Source organism: Lissotriton vulgaris, chromosome 3_1 (assembly GCF_964263255.1).
Source record: "Lissotriton vulgaris chromosome 3_1, aLisVul1.2, whole genome shotgun sequence".
NCBI classification, from domain to species: Eukaryota; Metazoa; Chordata; class Amphibia; order Caudata; family Salamandridae; genus Lissotriton; species Lissotriton vulgaris.
Window position 1 is genome coordinate 1,456,513,093 of NC_141689.1, and position 19,761 is coordinate 1,456,532,853.

The 19,761-nt window shown below is 44.1% G+C and overlaps 1 protein-coding gene across 1 annotated transcript in view; it reads left to right on the top strand.

Annotated features, from left to right (window-relative positions):
* The window catches only part of CCSER1 (coiled-coil serine rich protein 1), a 2,474,954-nt gene extending 2,460,108 nt beyond the window's left edge, over positions 1-14,846 (top strand). Inside the window, exon 10 of the mRNA XM_086961938.1 lies at positions 13,501-14,846. Coding sequence (XP_086818064.1) covers positions 13,501-13,617 — 117 coding nt within the window. The 3' untranslated portion in view covers positions 13,618-14,846. The remainder of the gene's footprint in view (positions 1-13,500) is intronic.
* The last annotated feature ends 4,915 nt before the right edge of the window (positions 14,847-19,761 follow it).

Here is a 19,761-nt window from a genome sequence, read left to right on the forward strand (position 1 = left end):
CTTTTAATACAGTAAATCTCTATGTTCTCGCCTGGCCCAGGCTCTGAGCCCAGTCCAAACCGATTCTTGGGGGCACTTTGCAAGTGCACAACAACCTCCATTGTTAGTGTGCCCTAGCTCCAGACACACCACAGGGGGTCAGAGCCTTTATTGTGGAAGGCAGGCACAGCCCTATTCAGGTGCAGGTGCTACTCCTTCCACCACTCCAAATGCAGATCACGCCTATTCAGCCTAGCACTGACTCATCCAGACTCTCTGGAGCCACTGCACATCCCCAGCCCCTGTCACTCCAAAACCAGACACTCAATACACACTGGATGGCTGAGCACGAAAGTACCTACTTTCTAAAAGTGGTATTTTCAAACACAGAATGTAAAAATTGCCCTCACTAAAAAGATGCCTTTTAACATTCAGAGTTCAGGCATACTAAATTTTATTTTCCTAACTGGTTCCAGGGGCAGTTATGCTTACAAGATGTTATAAGCAAACTCCCCATTCTGTCCTATGGGAACAGCTAGCCTTATAACCGTGAAAAACGAAATTGGCAGTATTTCACTATCAGGACATGCCACGCACATCAGGGCATATCCTACCTTTCACATACACTGTACCCTGCCGACAGGGGTACCTTGGGCCTACCTTAGGGGTAACTAACATGTAAAACAAGCATTGGCATAGCCAATAGGTCTCGCCTTTGGGACCTTATAAAAGTGTTTAGTTATCCAGCACAATATCCATGGTGCAACAACATCAAGTGTTGCATGGCTAAACACTTATAAGGTCTCAAATGCGAGAGCTATTGCATATTCCAATGCTTGTTTTACTTGCAGTTTAAAAGTTAAAATCCTAATATAGAGCAATGAGCTCTTAACTGTCGTCAAAAAGCTCCATGGAAACTGCAAGGAATATATCCCAGATACATGTTTTTTTGCCCAGTCTTTCCTTATCCTTATATTGCAAACAGTGTTCATTTGGGTAGAAATCAATTCTTATTATTAAAGAGAGCCCCTAAGAATGGTAAAATGTTTTTAATTTTGAAATGATACTTTTACAGACCAAGGACTCTTAAATTATACTGCCTACCAGTATGGATGAAATGTGATTCCTACACCTTGTAGGCCTCTGTCTTATGCAACATTTCCTATACACTGATTTACACACTTATGATTGTGTCTGTGCAATGTATGTGTGATGTAAAGGACACCTTAAACTGGTATGGGTGGCGCTATAAAACTGAATGAATCAGAGGGACAGTGGTTATGGAGACTTGAGAGAGGGGGCATTGTCAAATGGTGGTAGTGAGGGAATCCGTAGCGATGTGGTCAGTGTGGGGGGGGGGGTGCTAACAAACATTGTTGCACAGGGCACCACCAGTGCTAAAGCTGGCCCTGGGGGGGCTTTCTTTCTTGTGTGATGCTTTTCCCATTTTTGCCCCCTGCAGTACCCCCTCTGTTATCTCTCTCACCACCAATGCGGTTTTAAATTTTCCCTTTCGTGCTAAAAAACATCACGCTCCCTGGTGGAATTGCAGTCGCATCATCACACCTTGTTTCATATTTTGTTTTTTTGTGGATGGCGCTGTGCTGCTTCGCCAAAAGACACTATTTAGCAGTGATATCGCATTTCAATTTTATTTAATATACTTCACTCACTTACATAGGTCCTTGTCTCAGTTCGATCTATTTATTCGGTGTGATGACCTGTTTTCTACCTCTCCTGCATTGTGTGGTTAGGGAAAACAAAGAGAAAACAAAATCTATAAAAGAACAAACTGAGACTGTAAAAAGAATGCGCGAATGCTATTTGTAATATTGCCCTTTAGAGGCTGGGGAGATTATGTGGGTGCCCTCCACTTCAATCATATTATTAGCACTTGATCTTGCACCTCTCCAGTCTTTTGCGTTTTTTTATTGGCAACAATGGTATTACTTTAGTTTTCAATGTGGAATAATCACATGTGCAACAATGCTAGCCAGGGCCGTCTTTAGCCCCTACTAAGTACACCATGACCGCCTCTTCGGATTCTCTCACTACCTCCGGGCAAAAGTGCCCCTCATCTCTTGTCTTAAGCTATTACTAAACAGAGCACCCCCGCCCTCGAGGTCAGCGCCCCCTTCCAAAGCTCAGCACCCAGTGCAGCTGCACCAGTCGCACTGCCCTAAAGCGGGCCCTGATGCTGGCATATTCCCATCAAATGCAAGTATATTATTTCAAGCAGTTCCAGTAAATAGGAAGGATGTGCAAAGCCGATGAAATTCAGTTTCACCAACTTTGAATTATTATTTCCAAAACTTCACAAACTTCAGAAAATTCAACATGTAAGCTGAAAAATCCCATAGAAAATAAGTTTAGCTTGGTACACCTAAAAAACATGCAGACGTTAATGGTGTCATTAGCCAGAAAAGAACATTCACTGGGTATTTCACCTGATTTTTAATCTTCACCAAATTTGTTGGATTCTAAAGTAGCCAAATCTTTTTCCCATTCAATGTGCACGAAATTGACAAACTTCACTAAGGTGGAAATTTTTGAACTATAGGGAGCATTCATTTGAAAGTGTTATTTCACTCGACTCTAAGCCATACAGTACACTTAGGTGGTTTTATTTAATGCATTTTTTACATTTTTATATAGCATGTCACCTGTCACAAGTACAACTGAGCCCCTAACGAACACCAACGTAGAGGTAAATCATAAAATATAGCAATATAGTCAGCGAGAATCACTTTTGCATTTGCATACAGATTTAAAGTAACATTTTACAGAGAGTATAGGATCAACATTAGATCTTCGTTTTAGCCCACAGAGTGGTTTTGGAGGGCTCAGTGTGGAGTCAGTGGGTAAGCCGAGACATGACTTAAAAATAAATCATGAATGATATTATAATAATGACAGGTGAAAAAGATGAAGAAGACAAGGGAATGGATTGTATTTGGTAGGGACAATCAATAGATCTGGAGTCGATTTAGGTAAGGAGGATGAACAGATTGTTTAAATTCCTAGCAGGAAATAGCTGGTGCAATGGGGACATTTTAGATGGAAATTCCAGTTAAATTGTACTATATTGGATAAAACAACAACAGATGAGACGAGAAAGCAATGATATACATACAAGAAATGAATAATTATAAAAAGAGAAATTCGACTCTAAGCAGTACATGGAGCTGGAGATTCCTGCACAGGTGAAAGACTCCAAAGCCTGATTAGAAACTGTAAAGCCTAGACTCCTCCAACATAGAAGCTAATTTTGATGAAAATTCTCACAAAAAAAGTGTGTGAACATTATTACAATCAATTCTTTAATGAGCATTATACAAGACCTCTCTCCAACACAATAAAAAGGGTACCAGGCACTGCCAATTGCCTGTTACATCTAACAGCAGAAAATTAAGAAACTGGCCTATAGAACCAAGTATACCTCTGTGCAGAAAGTAGGTTCAGAAAGGTGTCCAAACTAATAACACGATGAGGGCAAGGCACTCGTGCGCACATTGAGATATTACAAATAGTATCAACAATAAATATCACAAACAACTTCCCCGGCGCTCGACTTCTTGCAGCCCACCGTCAAAGCCACTAAGACTGAAATTCAAACAAAAGTAAAAGGAGCGTCAAAGTAAACAATATTATCTAACATATTTAATTTAATTTAATTTAATTGCGGGTTTATATAGCGCTAGGATCGACTCCCGGAGGAGTATCTCCGCGCTTCGACCGCTGGGGAACCCGTCCTGGTTCACCAAGAGAGATGGTCCCTAATGGGTATCTCTAAGGTGCGACCAAGCATCCCCGGCAGTCTGGGGGGGCCGTTGTGAAGATGAGGCAAGCTAATGCCCAGAGTTGCCGAGTGTGGTCCCTGACTGGAGTAGGCACCGAGGCGAGAATTATCGAGCCCGCTGACCCTGGTCCACGACCCTGCCGGGAATCGAACCCTGGTCCCGGGCCGTCCTCTGCTTACGGGGCTGCCGCCTCTAACCAGTGAGCCACTCCACTCCATATTAAAGTACTGTAATCCATGAAGAATCAAAGAGTTCCATGCAAGCTTCCTTTGAACTTGTAATCCGTTCTTTTATTGTAGTAGAGTGATAATATCATTCAACCAAACAGACTTTCTTGTTGAAGATATCAAAAAATTAAGATATTCAAAACATTGTACTAATGGAAATATTCCACAGCCTATTTGTTTCGTCCCATCAGGGACATCATCAGGGCTGTAAAGATAAAAAGACATTACAATCAAAAAATCTATATTGATAATATAATCTGTGCAACAAAAGAATCTATTAAATAAATAAACCTGCCTATATGACAATCTGTGTATTCTACAGTTTACGTTGGAAATCACTTCAAACAAAGATGGTCAAGGAATCGTAAACATTTTTTAATCACAAGGTATCCTTGTTTTCACTAGGCATCCAACCTACGCATCAACATTACAAGTATCACAGTGCACATTTTCTAAACATTCCTTCATATGAAGGATCTGACCGTAGTGACCATGTTTACTAACACTAGACACCTTCATACTCCTTGAAAACCATAAGAGTGCCCTATAGACCTGTTTAGTAATGTTATGCTAATGTATTTAAATTTCCCAATAATACACGGGGAACTCGCTAATCACCCCATCATGTTTGCCTGCTGTAACAAATAAAACCCTCTCACCTCTATTTTTATCCATGTGGTGATATAATGGGCAATGCTGCTCCTTCATTCTTAGTCTTATCTCAGTCCATGTACTTATGATCAATGCCTAGTGTACACGAAAAAACCTGAATTTAGTGCTTACACCCCTAATTTACAGACTTGAATATTGCTTGATTCATAAAGCATTCACTCACCTACTGTTCGGCTATCAAACATATTCCTCCAAGTAATATTCTGAAGACTTCCACTTAATCAAAATTTCACGGTTTATTTTTTAAAAAGGTCTCGTATTATAGAAAAGAGAGGAACCACCTGTCAAAACAAAATCCTAATCTTGAATCCACAATATTAAAATCCCATTACACAATATAATTCTCTCACCTCTTATTATTCCTGCTCAACAAAGACCCATCATCCGTCTTCCTAAGTTCCAGTGTAACTGCAGTAATTGCCTGAAATTAACCAAGAGACACCTATTCAGGTCCCCTTCCTCATATAAATTCAGTAATGTAGCCATCTTGCTAAATACTGTAGCCCAAAATAATTGTATTTTAACTCACCTCCTGAATTACTATACTTAAACTATACTACTATGCTCCCAATCTCACCTTATTTCTTCATTAAGTCCTGTTGCACGTCTTTGCGCCGCGACAGCTAGGCCCGATAAATCCCACCGTGAATTGTTGGTTGGGAGCAGGCCTATTTGAACTCCCTAGTAACCAATCACCTTGCGCCAATCCGCAGTCCTAATTACTCCGCCCTGGTTCCCTATGTGGTCCACACCCATTCTATTTCATACACACAATATCTCAAAACAGGAAAGATTCTATTCATTTTCTGTTGCAATGGGTAGCCAATCATAACGCGACCTCCCCCGCTCTGCTTTGAGGTGTACGTCAAAACTTTACCCATTCTATTCATATACACAATACCTCAAAACAGAAAGGACTCTATTAATTTCCTGTTACAATAGGTAGCCAATCATAGCGTGACCTCAGCCGCTTTGCTTTGCGGTGCGCGTCGAAAGTTAACCCAAATTTTATATCCGGTCCGCATTCCTATTTCTGTATGAAGTCCAAGATAACACGTCCTCAGCCTCACTGCGGTGTGCATTTGAAGTTAACAAAACATTTCACACCTACTGCCGGAAAGAAATGAAACATATTCTGTCCGCACATCTAGGGCCAATCACAATAGTCCTCACCTCTCAGTTTGTAAATTCTCAATCAAGTCCGCTTTTACCTGGACTATATTGAAAATACGGCAATTAGTGATGCCTGTAGTAATCTAATGTATTCAAGTGTTAACCACCCCAAGTACTATTCACATTAATTTAAATATTCTCCTGCGTCTGTATTCGGCATACTCATAATGTGCCCCGCATTGTAGTATATAGATTATAAATTACCATTCTTCCTAAATAGTGAATATATATCGCCTCTATACCGGAAAAGAGTGATTGACGTTGATTTAACGTTTCCACGTTCAATGCTTTCCTCTATTAATCTATAATTCTGAAGTGCAGTTATATATGTCTCTCTACCTTCAATTAGAGACGCTATATACCACCCATATCTAATAAACTCGTCATGTAGGTGACCTCAATATTTAATCTATGGAACTCTTTGATTCTTCATGGACTGCAGTACTTTAATATGCTAGATAATATTGTTTACTTTGACGCTCCTTCTACTTTTGTTTGAGGTTTCGAAAGGCTACGCAGAACCAATCAAAAAGGGAAGGCATCCAAACTAAATGTGTTTTTCACTGAAACTTTTAAGGAGTTATAAAAGGGTGGAGGCCAACCTTACAAAGGCTATTTAAACTGGATGCCAAGCACAATATCATTGAAAATCATGAACCTGACGGAAGGTAAGCAAGATTGCTGATTTGCAAGAAGAAGGGGCAGAAGACAGTGAGCATGCTTGTGTTGGAGGAAGGGTCTATTAGTCTCCCCCATAAATGTCAAGAATTACTGCATCACACAACACACCTACATCATATTCCAGGAGCATTTTCTAAGAGAGAGAGAAAGTGCCTATGTGTGTGAATGCATCTGTGTGTGCCCCTGTGCGCTTGAATGTGTGTGTGTATGTGAATGCCTCCATTTAGGTGCAATGTTGATTTGTGTACTGGCACCATAAACCATCCTTTCCTTCTGCATAGACACTAACTCTAATCCCCCACCGGATTTATTACAGAGATCACCAAGGGCCTTGCTTTGGGTCAAGATTCCCATGCCTCGCCGCAAAGAGTGCAGTTTCTTGAACACTTTCAGCATGGCCTCTGACTTGCATGTGCAAGTGAAGAGGACAGGTCCTTGGCACATCTTCTGTAACAGTGAATGTGCCGAAGACCACAGTCCTTCCTTGGTTTGCTTGGCATAAAGTCCTTCATTGTTGCCTCTGTGCACTTAGATCAAAAGAGAATTTAATGGAGTTCACAACTTGGAACAGATCTTTCTTTTAAGATTTAATGCGAGTGCTTTCATTTTTGTACCTATTATACATAAAATAAGCCCCAGGGACTTTACATAATGGAAACTGAGCACATAAAGCAATGCAATGCAAATTATTGTTTCTCTTTTTTATTGCACTCGGCATTCGTTGATATAACAGTATAGATAAGCGCATCAGTGCAATGGGCAGTTTCGGTTTTGCATGGGGCACGGTCATGAAAACCCAATATCGTCTGGGACTACCGACCACCCCCTCCCTGTCCTGTGCACCACCACATCAACCCTTACAGTAATTAGCCATGCAAGGAGTTTCTTTGGAAGGCAGGGGGTCTCACGACCCCCCGGTCGTATTTATTAAAATATGAAAACAAATTAAAATTTTTGAAAATAAAAACATTACTTACACAACATTGATATGCAAAATTCTGACATTAGATTTACAGCATTGTAGACAGGTATGAAGGGCTAACCTTAACAAATGTCTAATACAGCGTGTTTCCTAACTGAATCTAACATCCTACGTATGAATTTTGCATCCTAGTATTTTTGGGCCTCCGGCAAGGTCGCTAACCGGTGTCAGATCCTTTTTATCCAGTTACGCCCTCACGTATGAGTGCGCATGCGCGACCGGGCCCGGTTACCGGGAGAGTACGTCCCTCTCCTGGTTAGCCCGAATGCTCCGTGAACTCCATTAAACCAAAAGGAGGGCCATTTCACTCTGCGCTGTTTGATGACATCATAGTGTACGTGCGGGGTGGCTAACAGCCCAAGGAAAGTGTGAACTCCCTCCCCCGCACCCTTCCAACCAAGCGGATATCCTCCCCTGAAATTCTAGGAGAGACCATTGGCCCCTCCCCCTGGGCGACCCAATTCGAGAATGGTGACGCTCCCAAAGGACCTTAAATTGCTGCTCACCGATCATGACCTTACTGCCACAGGCCAGCATAGTTGACCGACTATCTGGCTCCCCCTACACTCCTACTCTTAAAGGTCATACCTACCTCACAAAACCCTCCAACCATGCCAAAATATTCTTTGTTAGTAACTCATTGCCTGTCTCAGTCAGGTGGACCCCATCCTGCAAGTAGAAATGGTCCCCCCAGATGCACCCATGTGGAATACTCTGCAGTTGAGGTGTTCGGAACAATTTCTCTATCTTATTGTTGATCCTCTTTACCGAGTGATTCAACACCCTAACCGAGCCCCCCCTCCACTGCAGCCTAGGTATCAACTGAAACCACACTATGGTGCAACCTGGGCATGTCTTTGCAAGCTAACCTGCTACCGAGATAATCTCTTCCAATAGGAACCTCCTGCCCAGTTTTACCAAATCGTTTCCCCCCAGGTGTAGGATAACAACTGAGGGCGGCGGGGTGTGTTTGCCAAGTAATTCGGAAAAGAACCCCCTAAGCTGGTTAAGGCAGAGCCCCCCTACCATGAAAGGAAACCCTAAAAACCCCCTGCTCCGCCCTCTGTCTACAAATGCCTGAAAGAAAAACGGGTTTAGCACGTTTGACATACGAGTGACCAACAACCCATACTACATGTGTCCTCCTTCTGTCTTCTTGCGTTCGCCGTGATGATGAGGGATGCTGTTGATGACCCGGTACCAGTTTCTGCCCTGCGTCAATGGCTCGAGAAACTGAAACATAAACAAACAACAATGGGGGATGTCAGGTGCTTTAGTTGCACCTTACAATATGTGCAGCCGCACATAACGTTTATAACAGTTGGAAGACCATCTCCCAATCCTCTTTACACTGTTGGTATGCAACCCTCTCACTGTTGCTTCAGTGGCTGCTCCAATCCTAAAAGAATGTGTCCCAAAATCCTTCGGATTTAAAGCTGCCTTGCAGATTGCCATTGACAAAATTCTTTTGAACTGAAACCTGGTCAAAGGGGAACAGTCTGCTTGTATTAACAGTGTTCCCACTGCTGCCCCTACCTGTTGCCTGATGAATGCCTCTACATGGGACACGGGCAGCAAGGATTCGTCCGCGCCCGGTGGAGTATCAAGCTATCCCCCCGGGCCTCGTGATCTGTTTTTGATTTAAGTATTGTTAACAGCATTGCATCGCCTTTCATTTTTGTGTTCTCGAGCCAGAGCCCACCTAGCTTGTCCAATTTGCTGGTAGCCACCAGTTTGCTTACCCGTAGTACCCCATAAAAGGCCAACAAAAATGCCGTTTTAAATAGGAGCACCTCCCATGCGGAGCTACAGTTGTCGGACAAGGCCATGTCCTCAACATATGTCCTCAACATATCTACAGCCTGGTCAAAAGATGCATACTTAACACTGCACACGCCTTTGTCGATAGCGTCATTCAATGATGCGCCCCTAGGTGCTGAGAGGTTGTGGATGAGTCTGTACTCGCCCTTTTCTTTCTTTGGGACCACTCCGAGGGGAGTGCAAACTAAATTAGGTACAGGGATGTCATTAAAGGGACCCGCTATCCTACCCAGGTTTAGCTCCTTCTCAATTTTTGTAGCCACAACAACTGGGATGTGTCTAACTGACAGTTGATTCCTACATTCTGGCGTCCCGGTATATCCCACCGCTAGGATCCGAAAGCCATGGGAGAAACCTTCCTGCAGCAAACTTGCAGAGGCATGGTCTGGGTACCTGTTCAGCCAAGGAATCATAGCCAGCACATCAACGGGTGAGTGGGCGACTCACAAGCCTCCCCCCCATTCCTGTTTCCTTTTTCCCCTGTTTCCTGAGGGGTTACCTTTTGAGCGGCATGCTGTTTCTGGGTGGGAAGAGTGGCCACATATGTGGCATGCGTGCTTGAACTTACAAATGCCCGCTGCACTGGTGCATGTACGTCTGTTAAAATCCCAACACATGCACTTTTTATCCACACTGTCTCTGGCCTTACCAGCCGCGTCACCCCCTTGCACTGGCCGAAAGGGCTGCTGGGATTTGGAAGGATAGCCTTTGTTCCAGTTTGTGCCCGCAACCGCTGTCTGCCCGCCTGTAAACTGGCCATACCATGAAATAGAATCAACCCTATCCCAGGACAATGAGTGGTCAAACTCTTTGGCTTTCCTGAAGGCTATGTCATACTCCTTCCACACATCTCCTCCATGCTTGACACTGAACATTGCAATCCTACTCTGGTAACTAGCCATTTCTGCCTGCAAGTTGGGGGAACGTTCGGCCGTGATTGCCATAAATACAGCAAAGGCTCTGATCCAATTAATTAGTGTCTCTTCCACCCTGAATTTAGCCAATTGTGTCCGCCACTCGCTAGGAAACATCCATTCCTTCTGTCACTTGGCATACTCCATTTCCCTGTTATCAACCAAAAATGAAAATGTATTAACATTCTTGCCCGCCCAAATCAATTCCTTTACCGCTTGTGAAACATGCTGGGCCAAGCATTCCCTCCTGGAGGGTATTCTCCCTTCCCCTAGCACTGGCAAAGCAACCTCCTTACCATTTTCTGGGACTCGCGTTGCTGCCACACTCTTGTCTGTCCCCGCATCACTGCCAGAACCTATTTGAGGAGAAATCAGCACCCCTAGAACCGCACCGCCACTTCTGGCCACCAAGATTTTTTTCTACCATTTTTTGCGCTTCTGCGGAGGGATCCTCTGAGGAGGGTAATATCCCCCCAATCCCCAGCCAGGAGAGTACTGCCCCTATCTGTGCCGCCAGCTCAGGGGGTACCTGACCAACCCCAGGTTGTGCACTCACGGGGTAGGTGCCGGGTTCCCCACTGGTACCCCTGTAATTACTGCTGGGGCCACCGGTGGCGCTAAATTAGGGGGTGTCGGTGGTGTGGCTGGAGCCGTTGCCACTGGCACACTTGTCGGGGTTGGCGGAGTAGGTATGGGCACTGCCAGTGGTGTGGGCACTCCATCGGGGACCGTCCCAGGTGACCCCCCTACCACTCGTGACTTGGGGGCCTGACCATAACTCCTCTTGGCTCTGCCCCTTTTGGGTACCGCATCTAGTTCCCCCCTGGGTTGGGGGGGCACTATTACCCGCTTGGGTCTCCCAGATGGCCTTGCTTGACTATCTAACCTCTGACTTATCTCTGCCACGTTCCTCCCCAACTGACCCACTTTCTCCAATTTCCTGTCCATCGCTGACATTCTGCGCACCATGCCCTGCAACATGAGCTCAATGCGGGAACGCTTTGCGACACGCATACTAGACATTTCTCCTTTGCGATTGGAAAACACCTATGCTGAAAACCAATGTCACACCTATGGGCATGATGTGCCTTGTACCTGTGTCAAAGTTAGAGGCTCTCAGGCTGGCCGTAAGCACCATGCAACTGTGACCGCAACAGACCAGCTAACCTGGGTGCTTGGGCGAGCGCACTCTAGCCCGGTGGCCCAACAGAAGCAGTGAAATGCAGGCCTGTCTGAGTCCTCGGGATTGCATTATCCGCCGCGCCACTCTCCGTCAGCTCAATCTGCAGTACCCCTTTGTGAATGGCTTACGATCTACGATGAAAGGAAAGTTAGCGCACAGTACTATCACTCCAGAGAGAACGTTGCCCTTAACTGCTGTACACCTTGCCCCCACTTTTCTGTACACCAAAAGTACTACAGGACCACCCTTGCTTGAAAACCCTCGATGAGAGGCAAGCCAGGACCCAATGCTATCTCCTGTAAACAAAATTTGTACCTCGTAATTGAAACCACGACCTTGCTTTGCCTAATGTTAGAGGGCCAGTGCCGTCTGCAAGTAGAGCTAGTTTGCTTTAATAGACTAGTGAGCTTGATTGTCTGAGCGTAGTCTTACTGAGCTATAAATCCCCGCATTTTACAAATGGAACCCAGGGAGCTTTCAACTCTGGTCTCCCATCCACGTGTTACCCAGGACCGACCCTGCTTCGCCTGACTAACAATACCAGAGCTCAAGTGCTACACAGAGCGTATAATCCCCGGCTGATTACAGCCCTCATGATGCCTGCAGTTGCTACAGTCACTACGTTGTTACCATTAATGCTGTGAACTGCAACAGTGTGCCCGCCTGCTCCTGGGACCTCAGTAAGCACACCACCAGTACTTTGTGTAAAAAGCGCCCCATTGCCCACCGTACTTGCTAATGCGGGCCTCGCCTCCCTCCTACAGCTCCCGCCGCCTTACTTCTCAAAATCATGCCCGCTCTTCATTGATTCTGCCGCGAGCGCGAGGTAGTGATGCCTCGCCCTATGCCCGGTTACCACCGCCGCCACGAGGGGAAATATTCCCGCCGACCGCAGACCGCGATGTCCGATGCAATCCAATTCCACCCGAACCCGCGCGCGAATCCTGAAAGAGAAAGCAAAATTCAAAATATTTAGCTCCTGGCTGAGGGGTGCGGAGCAACCGTGGAGAGCGTGGGCGCAAGAGGGCGCCTCCCGCGCTCTCCAGGCCTTTTATCCACTTTGTAAAACTGGGGGGCTGACCAGCTCACGCTGGCCCGCCTCCCCCTGGCCCCTCCCCTTGACCCGGAAACACTTTTACTGCTTCCGGGTCAATGGTGAGCCTGATCCTATCGATGGCGGGGCATCCCCGGGCGCGTCATCAGGACTCAGCCAAACAGGAGGGCCACGCCCCACCATCGGGGATACAGAGGGAGGTGGGAAGCCGGGCACAGCAATACGTGCGAGGGGGCCCCCCCTTTCCAGATGCTCCTAGGCAACTGGTTGTTGTTTGTGGGTTGTGGCACACCTGCTTCTCTTGAGATTGGCCACATAAGTGGGCTGCAGGTGGCATCCTTTAAAATCTACATATGAAATAGCTGCGTTCCTTGTTTTAGAGAAAATAGACCCAGACACCAAAATAAAAGTGGCTCTATCAGCTTAAAAAGTAGCTCACATTTGCGAATCTGGGTAGTTTTGAAACCGCTATATAGTGTTTTGCATGACATGGGAGATTGTGTGTGTTTGTGCTTGCTGCAGGCAATGGTTGTGGTGATATCAGTGAAATCAACAGTTAAAAACAACGAACTGAATAATAGGGGCCCTCAAACAGCCGAAAAAACAGTCCACTCGCTGTCAAACCAGCCCTTCGTAATGGGCAAGATGTATCAAACCGTTTTGCCTATTCTGTGTCTATGGGGAAATGTGTTGATACATATGGCCCAATATTTTTTGAATTCGGTGTCACCTTAGCCCTTAAATCATGGTGTTCTTAGCACATGATGCAAGTGCTCAAAGTGCGGAACATTGTATTGGTCTCTGTAATACAGGGATTCAAGGTAATAGGCGGAAAAGCAGATTACTATCGAACATATTTCTGAAGATTTTGAATGGTACCTCTGCAAAGGCGAACAATCTGGAAACCATTAAAATGCAAATATGTGCTAATGTTTTTGTTCTAGTTTGAAAGTATTATCAAAGCAATTTTCTTACTTTTAATCTTTAATTAAAATTGTTTTTTTTTTCCTTTAGGCTCTTTGGAGTTCTCCAAGTACAGAAGGCTCGATTTACAAAGCAATTAGACCAGTCCATTGTTTTCAGCATTATCAGATTAATACCAACATCTGGACGCAAGATGCTTTCCACTGATGTTTTGAATGAAAAGCTTTATTGACACGTGCAAACATGTACTTCGCAGCACGTCGAGTGGTGCACCGTGTGGAAGAACTCAGCTGCTAAGCACCAGTTTTTTTATGATCAACAAATAATTTAATTATTGTTCTTGACATTTGTGTAGAGCTCTATTTTCATTGCCGGGATTTTAATAAACAGAATGAAACACCACCTTTTAATCCCTCGGGGAGAGAACATTTTATAGCACTATTTAAAGCATTGGCTAAGACACAGCAGTATCAGAGAACGAAACATTATTCTGGGATGTTTTCACGTTGTCACGTGACTGCACCAAATATTTATTTCCTACGAGTAGTCTTGTTGCCCAGATTGACTAATATTTCTTGCATAGCTGTGCAGCAACCGACGTTGCTATGCTGCCATGTGTCAAAGTGAGAGAGAAAAAATGTGCCATATCTACTAAGATGAGGTGCACTTTTTTCTCCCTTAACATTGGCGCACTGTTAGCTGCCATACACCAATGCACACATATGTGCGCCATAGCGCAAGGGTTTGTGTGTTCGTTAAAGTATAGCTTTGGTTCTGTAACAGGAACCTTAAGGTACCACGGCTATCCTGTAAAGACTTTTCCTAATTTGTATGTGTGCATCACACATGCAAAGTAGGAAAAATAGGAGAAATTAAAACATTTCTTCACGTTACGCCAGCCTCAAGGAGCCATTACGTTTTGGCGGAAATTCCTGTCTACAAATGTTAGTAGATAGCAATTTGTGTCAAAATCCATGGGTGATTGCATGGGAATGCTCATGTACTCTCCATGGAACGCCCCATTGGCTCAAGGCAGGGCAAAGTAGCTCACATGGCAACTTTGTGTTACTTTGGGGAACTTTCTAACGAAAATCCTGGGGCCTTATTTATGAAGGCCTTGCGTCACCGGTGCGTCACTTTTTCCCATGTTAAAAGTGACTCACCGGCGGCGCAAGGCCTTCATAAATAAGGCCCCTGGCTTGTATTGCATAGTAAATCCCACTCAAACACTTGCGCTGGGCTGGGCTTGTGTCACATTTGTACTGCAAACCCAGCGGAAAGCATTAGTAAATCTGGGCCGTAATGTATGAGCAGCTGGCACAGCACGGTTCATTCAGTTTTGGGCTGAGTTGTGTTTCTCAAAAAAAGTTTATAAATATGAAATAAATACATCGTAAATAAATGATGTATAATCCATGTAAAATAAATGTTAATTGAAAAGAAAATGATGTATGGTTATATTAAAATTATAATTTTAATCTTCAACAGTTGAGAAATGTCATTTTTTTGTCGACAGTGGCAACGTTCAGCGTTGTAGAGGGCTGTTCTTTGAACAACTATACACCCTACAATGTTCGTGCTATGGAATGATTTGAGGAGCTAACAGTTTCGAATGTTCGATGCATTATATTTAAAATATGTCCTTTTGGATTTTAAGTTATCCTTGGCACAGGAGCTTTCTTAAAGAGGTGTACGCGCCCCAGTGCAATTCTTCTTCAATATGTCCGTACTGTATGGATTGCATTGGAAGTGGTGCAAGTTTGCACCACTATTTGTGCTAACATCTGGAGCACATGTTACTTAATGTTATTTAAGTACTGGATGGTTCGTACAGATGTCACTATTGCATTTCTCAAGTGTGGCAAATATTGGTGTAAAATTGCACCATTATCGGCAAAGATACACTTTTGCACATTCCTTAATTAGCCACTATGTACAATCATATATAATCATAACATTTTTAAGATTTCTAAAATGTGAAAAATACACTTTCCAACAAAAGTATGACAATATAATTGTTTATTCATGACTTTTGTGTGTTTCGGACCTCAAAAGAGCCATTCTTTATATTTTGCATTTTCCCCCTCGGCACTTTTTAATTATTTTATTTTGGGGAAGAGAACGAGACAAAACCAATCCTCACTTTTAACATTCGTCACGCAACACCACCATTTTAATTTTGTGCGATTGTTTCTAAGACCTAATGGCTCTTGAATTTTACTTTTGTTATTATCAGTTGCTCTCAAGTGGAAAAGTTCCAAGTGTCTGCTTGTGCTCTCCATATAGCCACATATTTCGCATCATCTAATTGGATTACTGAGAATCATATTCAAATATATATTACCTCACGACAACATTCTCTTTAGGCAAGAAATATAGATAGATGCAAACATAAAAGTGCTCCCACGAAAACGCTCAGCTTGCAATTTAAATCATCCTTTGATAGAAGAATCAAATTATAAACGACGGAAGCTATTCTGACATTCATAAAAACTACACTATGGTAAAATTAATTTTTCTTTGTCCGGATTAGGTAATTTCGAGTATAGTTTTTGATTGAGGTCTCGCAACCATCAGACATCTTCTTACTGTGAAATAGGTAGTTTCTGGCAACCACTGAACATGGCAACCATGGTTCCTCATAGATCGTGGAAAACAGTGCAGTGCTTTTCGCATTCACTCATGCTCACTTACTCTCAGAAAATACACAGGATGGCGATTCGGACTTCTCAATAAGTAATTATTAGTCTAGCGTCAGTCTTGTGTAAAATATATTTGCTGCGACGATCAGGAGACAGAAGCAAATAAGAGAGAGTGCTAATACCCATGTAGTAAATAGTAGATACATTTCTACCATAGTGCTAATAAGATGAACATAAGCAGTTCAGATAAAAACAGTAGCACTCGCATATTCCGAAGATGCGTGCCCTAAGTAATTTGCCTGAATGTACCTAGCCTAGATCTGTATGTGTAGCGTGTATGTAGACAAGAAACACCTAGGGAAGAGCCAGCTCCCTCACCTGATGGTTGAGAATGAAGGACCCCGTCTCTGCTTCGAGGATGACGCCCCGCAAGGTATGTCAGACCGCTGCATGTCGATGATTCAGCATGAAGGACCCGTGCCAGCTTGGAAGGAAGTCTCCTCTGATTTGTAGGGGGTAATAAGGGTCTTATATACTAGAGTAGTCACTTCTAGAAACAATATGTTTTGAAAACAATCATAAATGTTTTGAAAACAATCATACAATTTTTTTCAAACAAATGCGATCATGCACAGCTGGCTGATGGCCAAGGATGAAAAAAGAGGTGACCCTTACACAGAAAAATTATACTGTGCCTGAGGACATGTTTATGTATGTCAGGTACAGGGATTATGATAGAATACCGAGAGCCTGTTGTCAAAGAGACAGGAGCAAGCTACTAGGTAAAATGTTACCTGTTTCAGAATTGTTATTGTCGTGGTGTGGATGGGACAATGTATGTAAATAGGGTATGCAGCTCTTTGTGCGGAGACAGGCACAGCCCTATTCAGGTGCAAACGTCAGCCTGGTAATGGGCAATAAGGGGATAAATATCACACCCCAGCTCCCTTCGTTTGACTGTCTAGAGGGAATTCACAAAGCCCAATTGTGATCAAACCCATACAAGCATTCAGAGACTGGTAGAGGCACAGAATGGTTAAAATAAGAAAATGCCACTTTCTAAAAATACACTTGCCAGTGCTGAGAAACTTATTTTTCAAAAACTGTTGAAATATGTAGTATACATGACAATGACATGAACACTTGCTTTATAAATTGCAACTTTTTAATTTTCTTTTTCTTGTTAACTGCTATTTTAGTTCTGCATCATTTTGATTTTGTGCATGAATGTCGGCGGGAGGGCCATGCTGGTCATGTTAGATCTATCGGCGGCCTTCGACACCGTCCCCCATAAGGCGCTCTTAGCGAGACTTTATGACATCAGCCTTAGGGGGACGGCGCTCAGGTGGTTTACATCCTTCCTTGAAGGCCGCCGCCAGACGGTCTGGGTTTCCCAGAGCTCTGCCGAGATGCCGCCATTGGGAGTTGGGGTTCCACAGGGTTCTGTGTTGAGCCCCACGTTATTTAACATCTTTATGTCCCATTTGGCGGCCTTGGTGGAAGCATATGGGGCCCAGATCGTCTCCTACGCCGACGACACGCAACTCCTCTTCACTTGCGGGAAAGACCAGGTGTTCGATGGAGGAAGAATTCGGAACTGTCTTACATTGGTCTTTGACTGGTTCCAACGGAACAGTCTAAGGGCTAATTCTAGCAAGTCCGAGGTTCTGTTTTTCGGTTGCGTTGTCGATCCGGAGTGGCAGCATTGGTGGCCGTCCGACATGAGCCCTCCTGCACAGTCTTCGTTGGTGGCTAAAAATCTGGGTGTCAAGCTGGACAACCAGCTGTCGCTGCGAACACATATTCTGGGTCTGGCGGGCACCTGTTATGGAATTTTGAAAATGCTCCGTAAATTCCTGCCCCTGCTGTCTGAGGAGCACTGTGCAGGCTCTCGTCGGCTCTAGGCTAGACTATGCTAATGCCCTCTTCCTTGGCCTCCCTGATTACCTAGTTCAGCGCCTACAGGTGGTACAGAACTCTGCCGCCCGGGCTATCTTTGGCTTGCGTAGACGAGCCCGAGCTTCCGGGCTGCTACAGGCATTACACTGGCTGCCTATCCGGAAGCGGAACCAGTTTAAGTCCCTGACTCTGATGCATAAAGCCCTGTTTGGATCAGGGGCCGGATACCTGCGGCGGAGACTGGCCTTCTATCGACCAGTCCGCTCCTTGCGCTCGGAATCCCTTTACAAAGCGGTGGTCCCTCGGGTGAGGAAGGCCCGTATGGGAGGATGCTCTTTCAGCTGTAAAGCACCACAGCTGTGGAACTCGCTTCCTCTTTCGCTGCGCAGCACTGCCAATTTGTTCCAGTTCAGGAAGAGCCTGAAGACTTGGCTTTTTAATCTTTAGGCTGTTCTTATTGTTTCAGTTTCATTTCTTTTTCTTTTTCTTATTTTTCTACTGTGTTGTGTTATTTTTATTCTGAGCTGCAGGTGGAAAGCGCCGGGACACTCTTTTTGAGTAGCCGTGCGCTATACAAGAGCGCTATAACATAACATAACATAACATAACATGGGAATACAAAACATTCTATGTACATTTATATACAAACATGAAATACAAATAAACAAACAATTAGGTATGTACAATGAGTCCTCAACTTACATACAACACATTCTTGGCCATCCATTCATACAACACATACAAACTGGTCCCAGTGTCAAAATAAACTTTTTGTTCAACAGATGAAGAGTCCTTTTTTACATATTTGACACTTGATTGTAACAATTAAAAGAAAAGCAAAAAAGTCTTTCTATGAGTTCCCCAAGAGTTTTCAGAAAAATCAGGGAAATGACCCGGGACCTGGTCGGTCGACGCGTTTCAAGCCCTGTGACTGGCAGGGTTCTCCTCAGGACCAAACAATAACTACAAGGAAAAGGAAAACAATCATGACTCTAGCGTTCTAAGAGATCAACACCTTGTTCGCAACCTAACCACCATCAGTCTACCTCTAGTATTGGGTCATGGCTCCAAACCGCAATAACAGGCAATTGTATTCCAAATGCAAGAAGTGGGTTGGGGGGAGTGCTGGAACAAAGTGGGAAAACAAACGATAAGTGCACTGCATTTAAACACACACGTTAGTCATGTTGTGGTTCATTCGTGGGTGTGTGTATGTGCGCCTACCTGAGCTGCGAATTAAAGTTGTCGGGGGTAAGTCTCCCGAGAGTCTGGCTCTTTGGTGAAATGTCGTTCTGAATCTGCAGAAACAATCGAGGGAGAAAGCGTGTGTTAGCGCTTTCCGTCCGACGTTTCATTGTCAAAATTAAGTAAGGACTCGTGGACCCTTACGGTAACCTTATCAGTTGTCATAAAGCAAGCAGACAAAGGGGGTGCAGTGGTGGTCTGGGACGTTAACAAATACAAAACAGAAGTCCACCGACAACTGAATGATGCCACTTGCTACAGACTCATTCCAAAAAATCCTACGAATGAATTCCAAAACCAACTTTTCCAAATCATCCAAAAAGGATTCGACCAAGGGTTTGTGGGTCCAAAGGAGTTGGCATTTCTGCAGAACAAAAATCCTAGAACCCCGGTGTTCTATGTACTGCCCAAAATCCATAAAGACGAAAACAACCCTCCAGGGCGTCCAATAGTTTCTGGATGCAAATCCCTTTTTGAACCAGTAGCCAAGTACATAGACTTCTTTTTGAAACCATTCATTGAAACGGTTCCAGCTCACCTCAAGGATACGACTGCATTTCTCCAA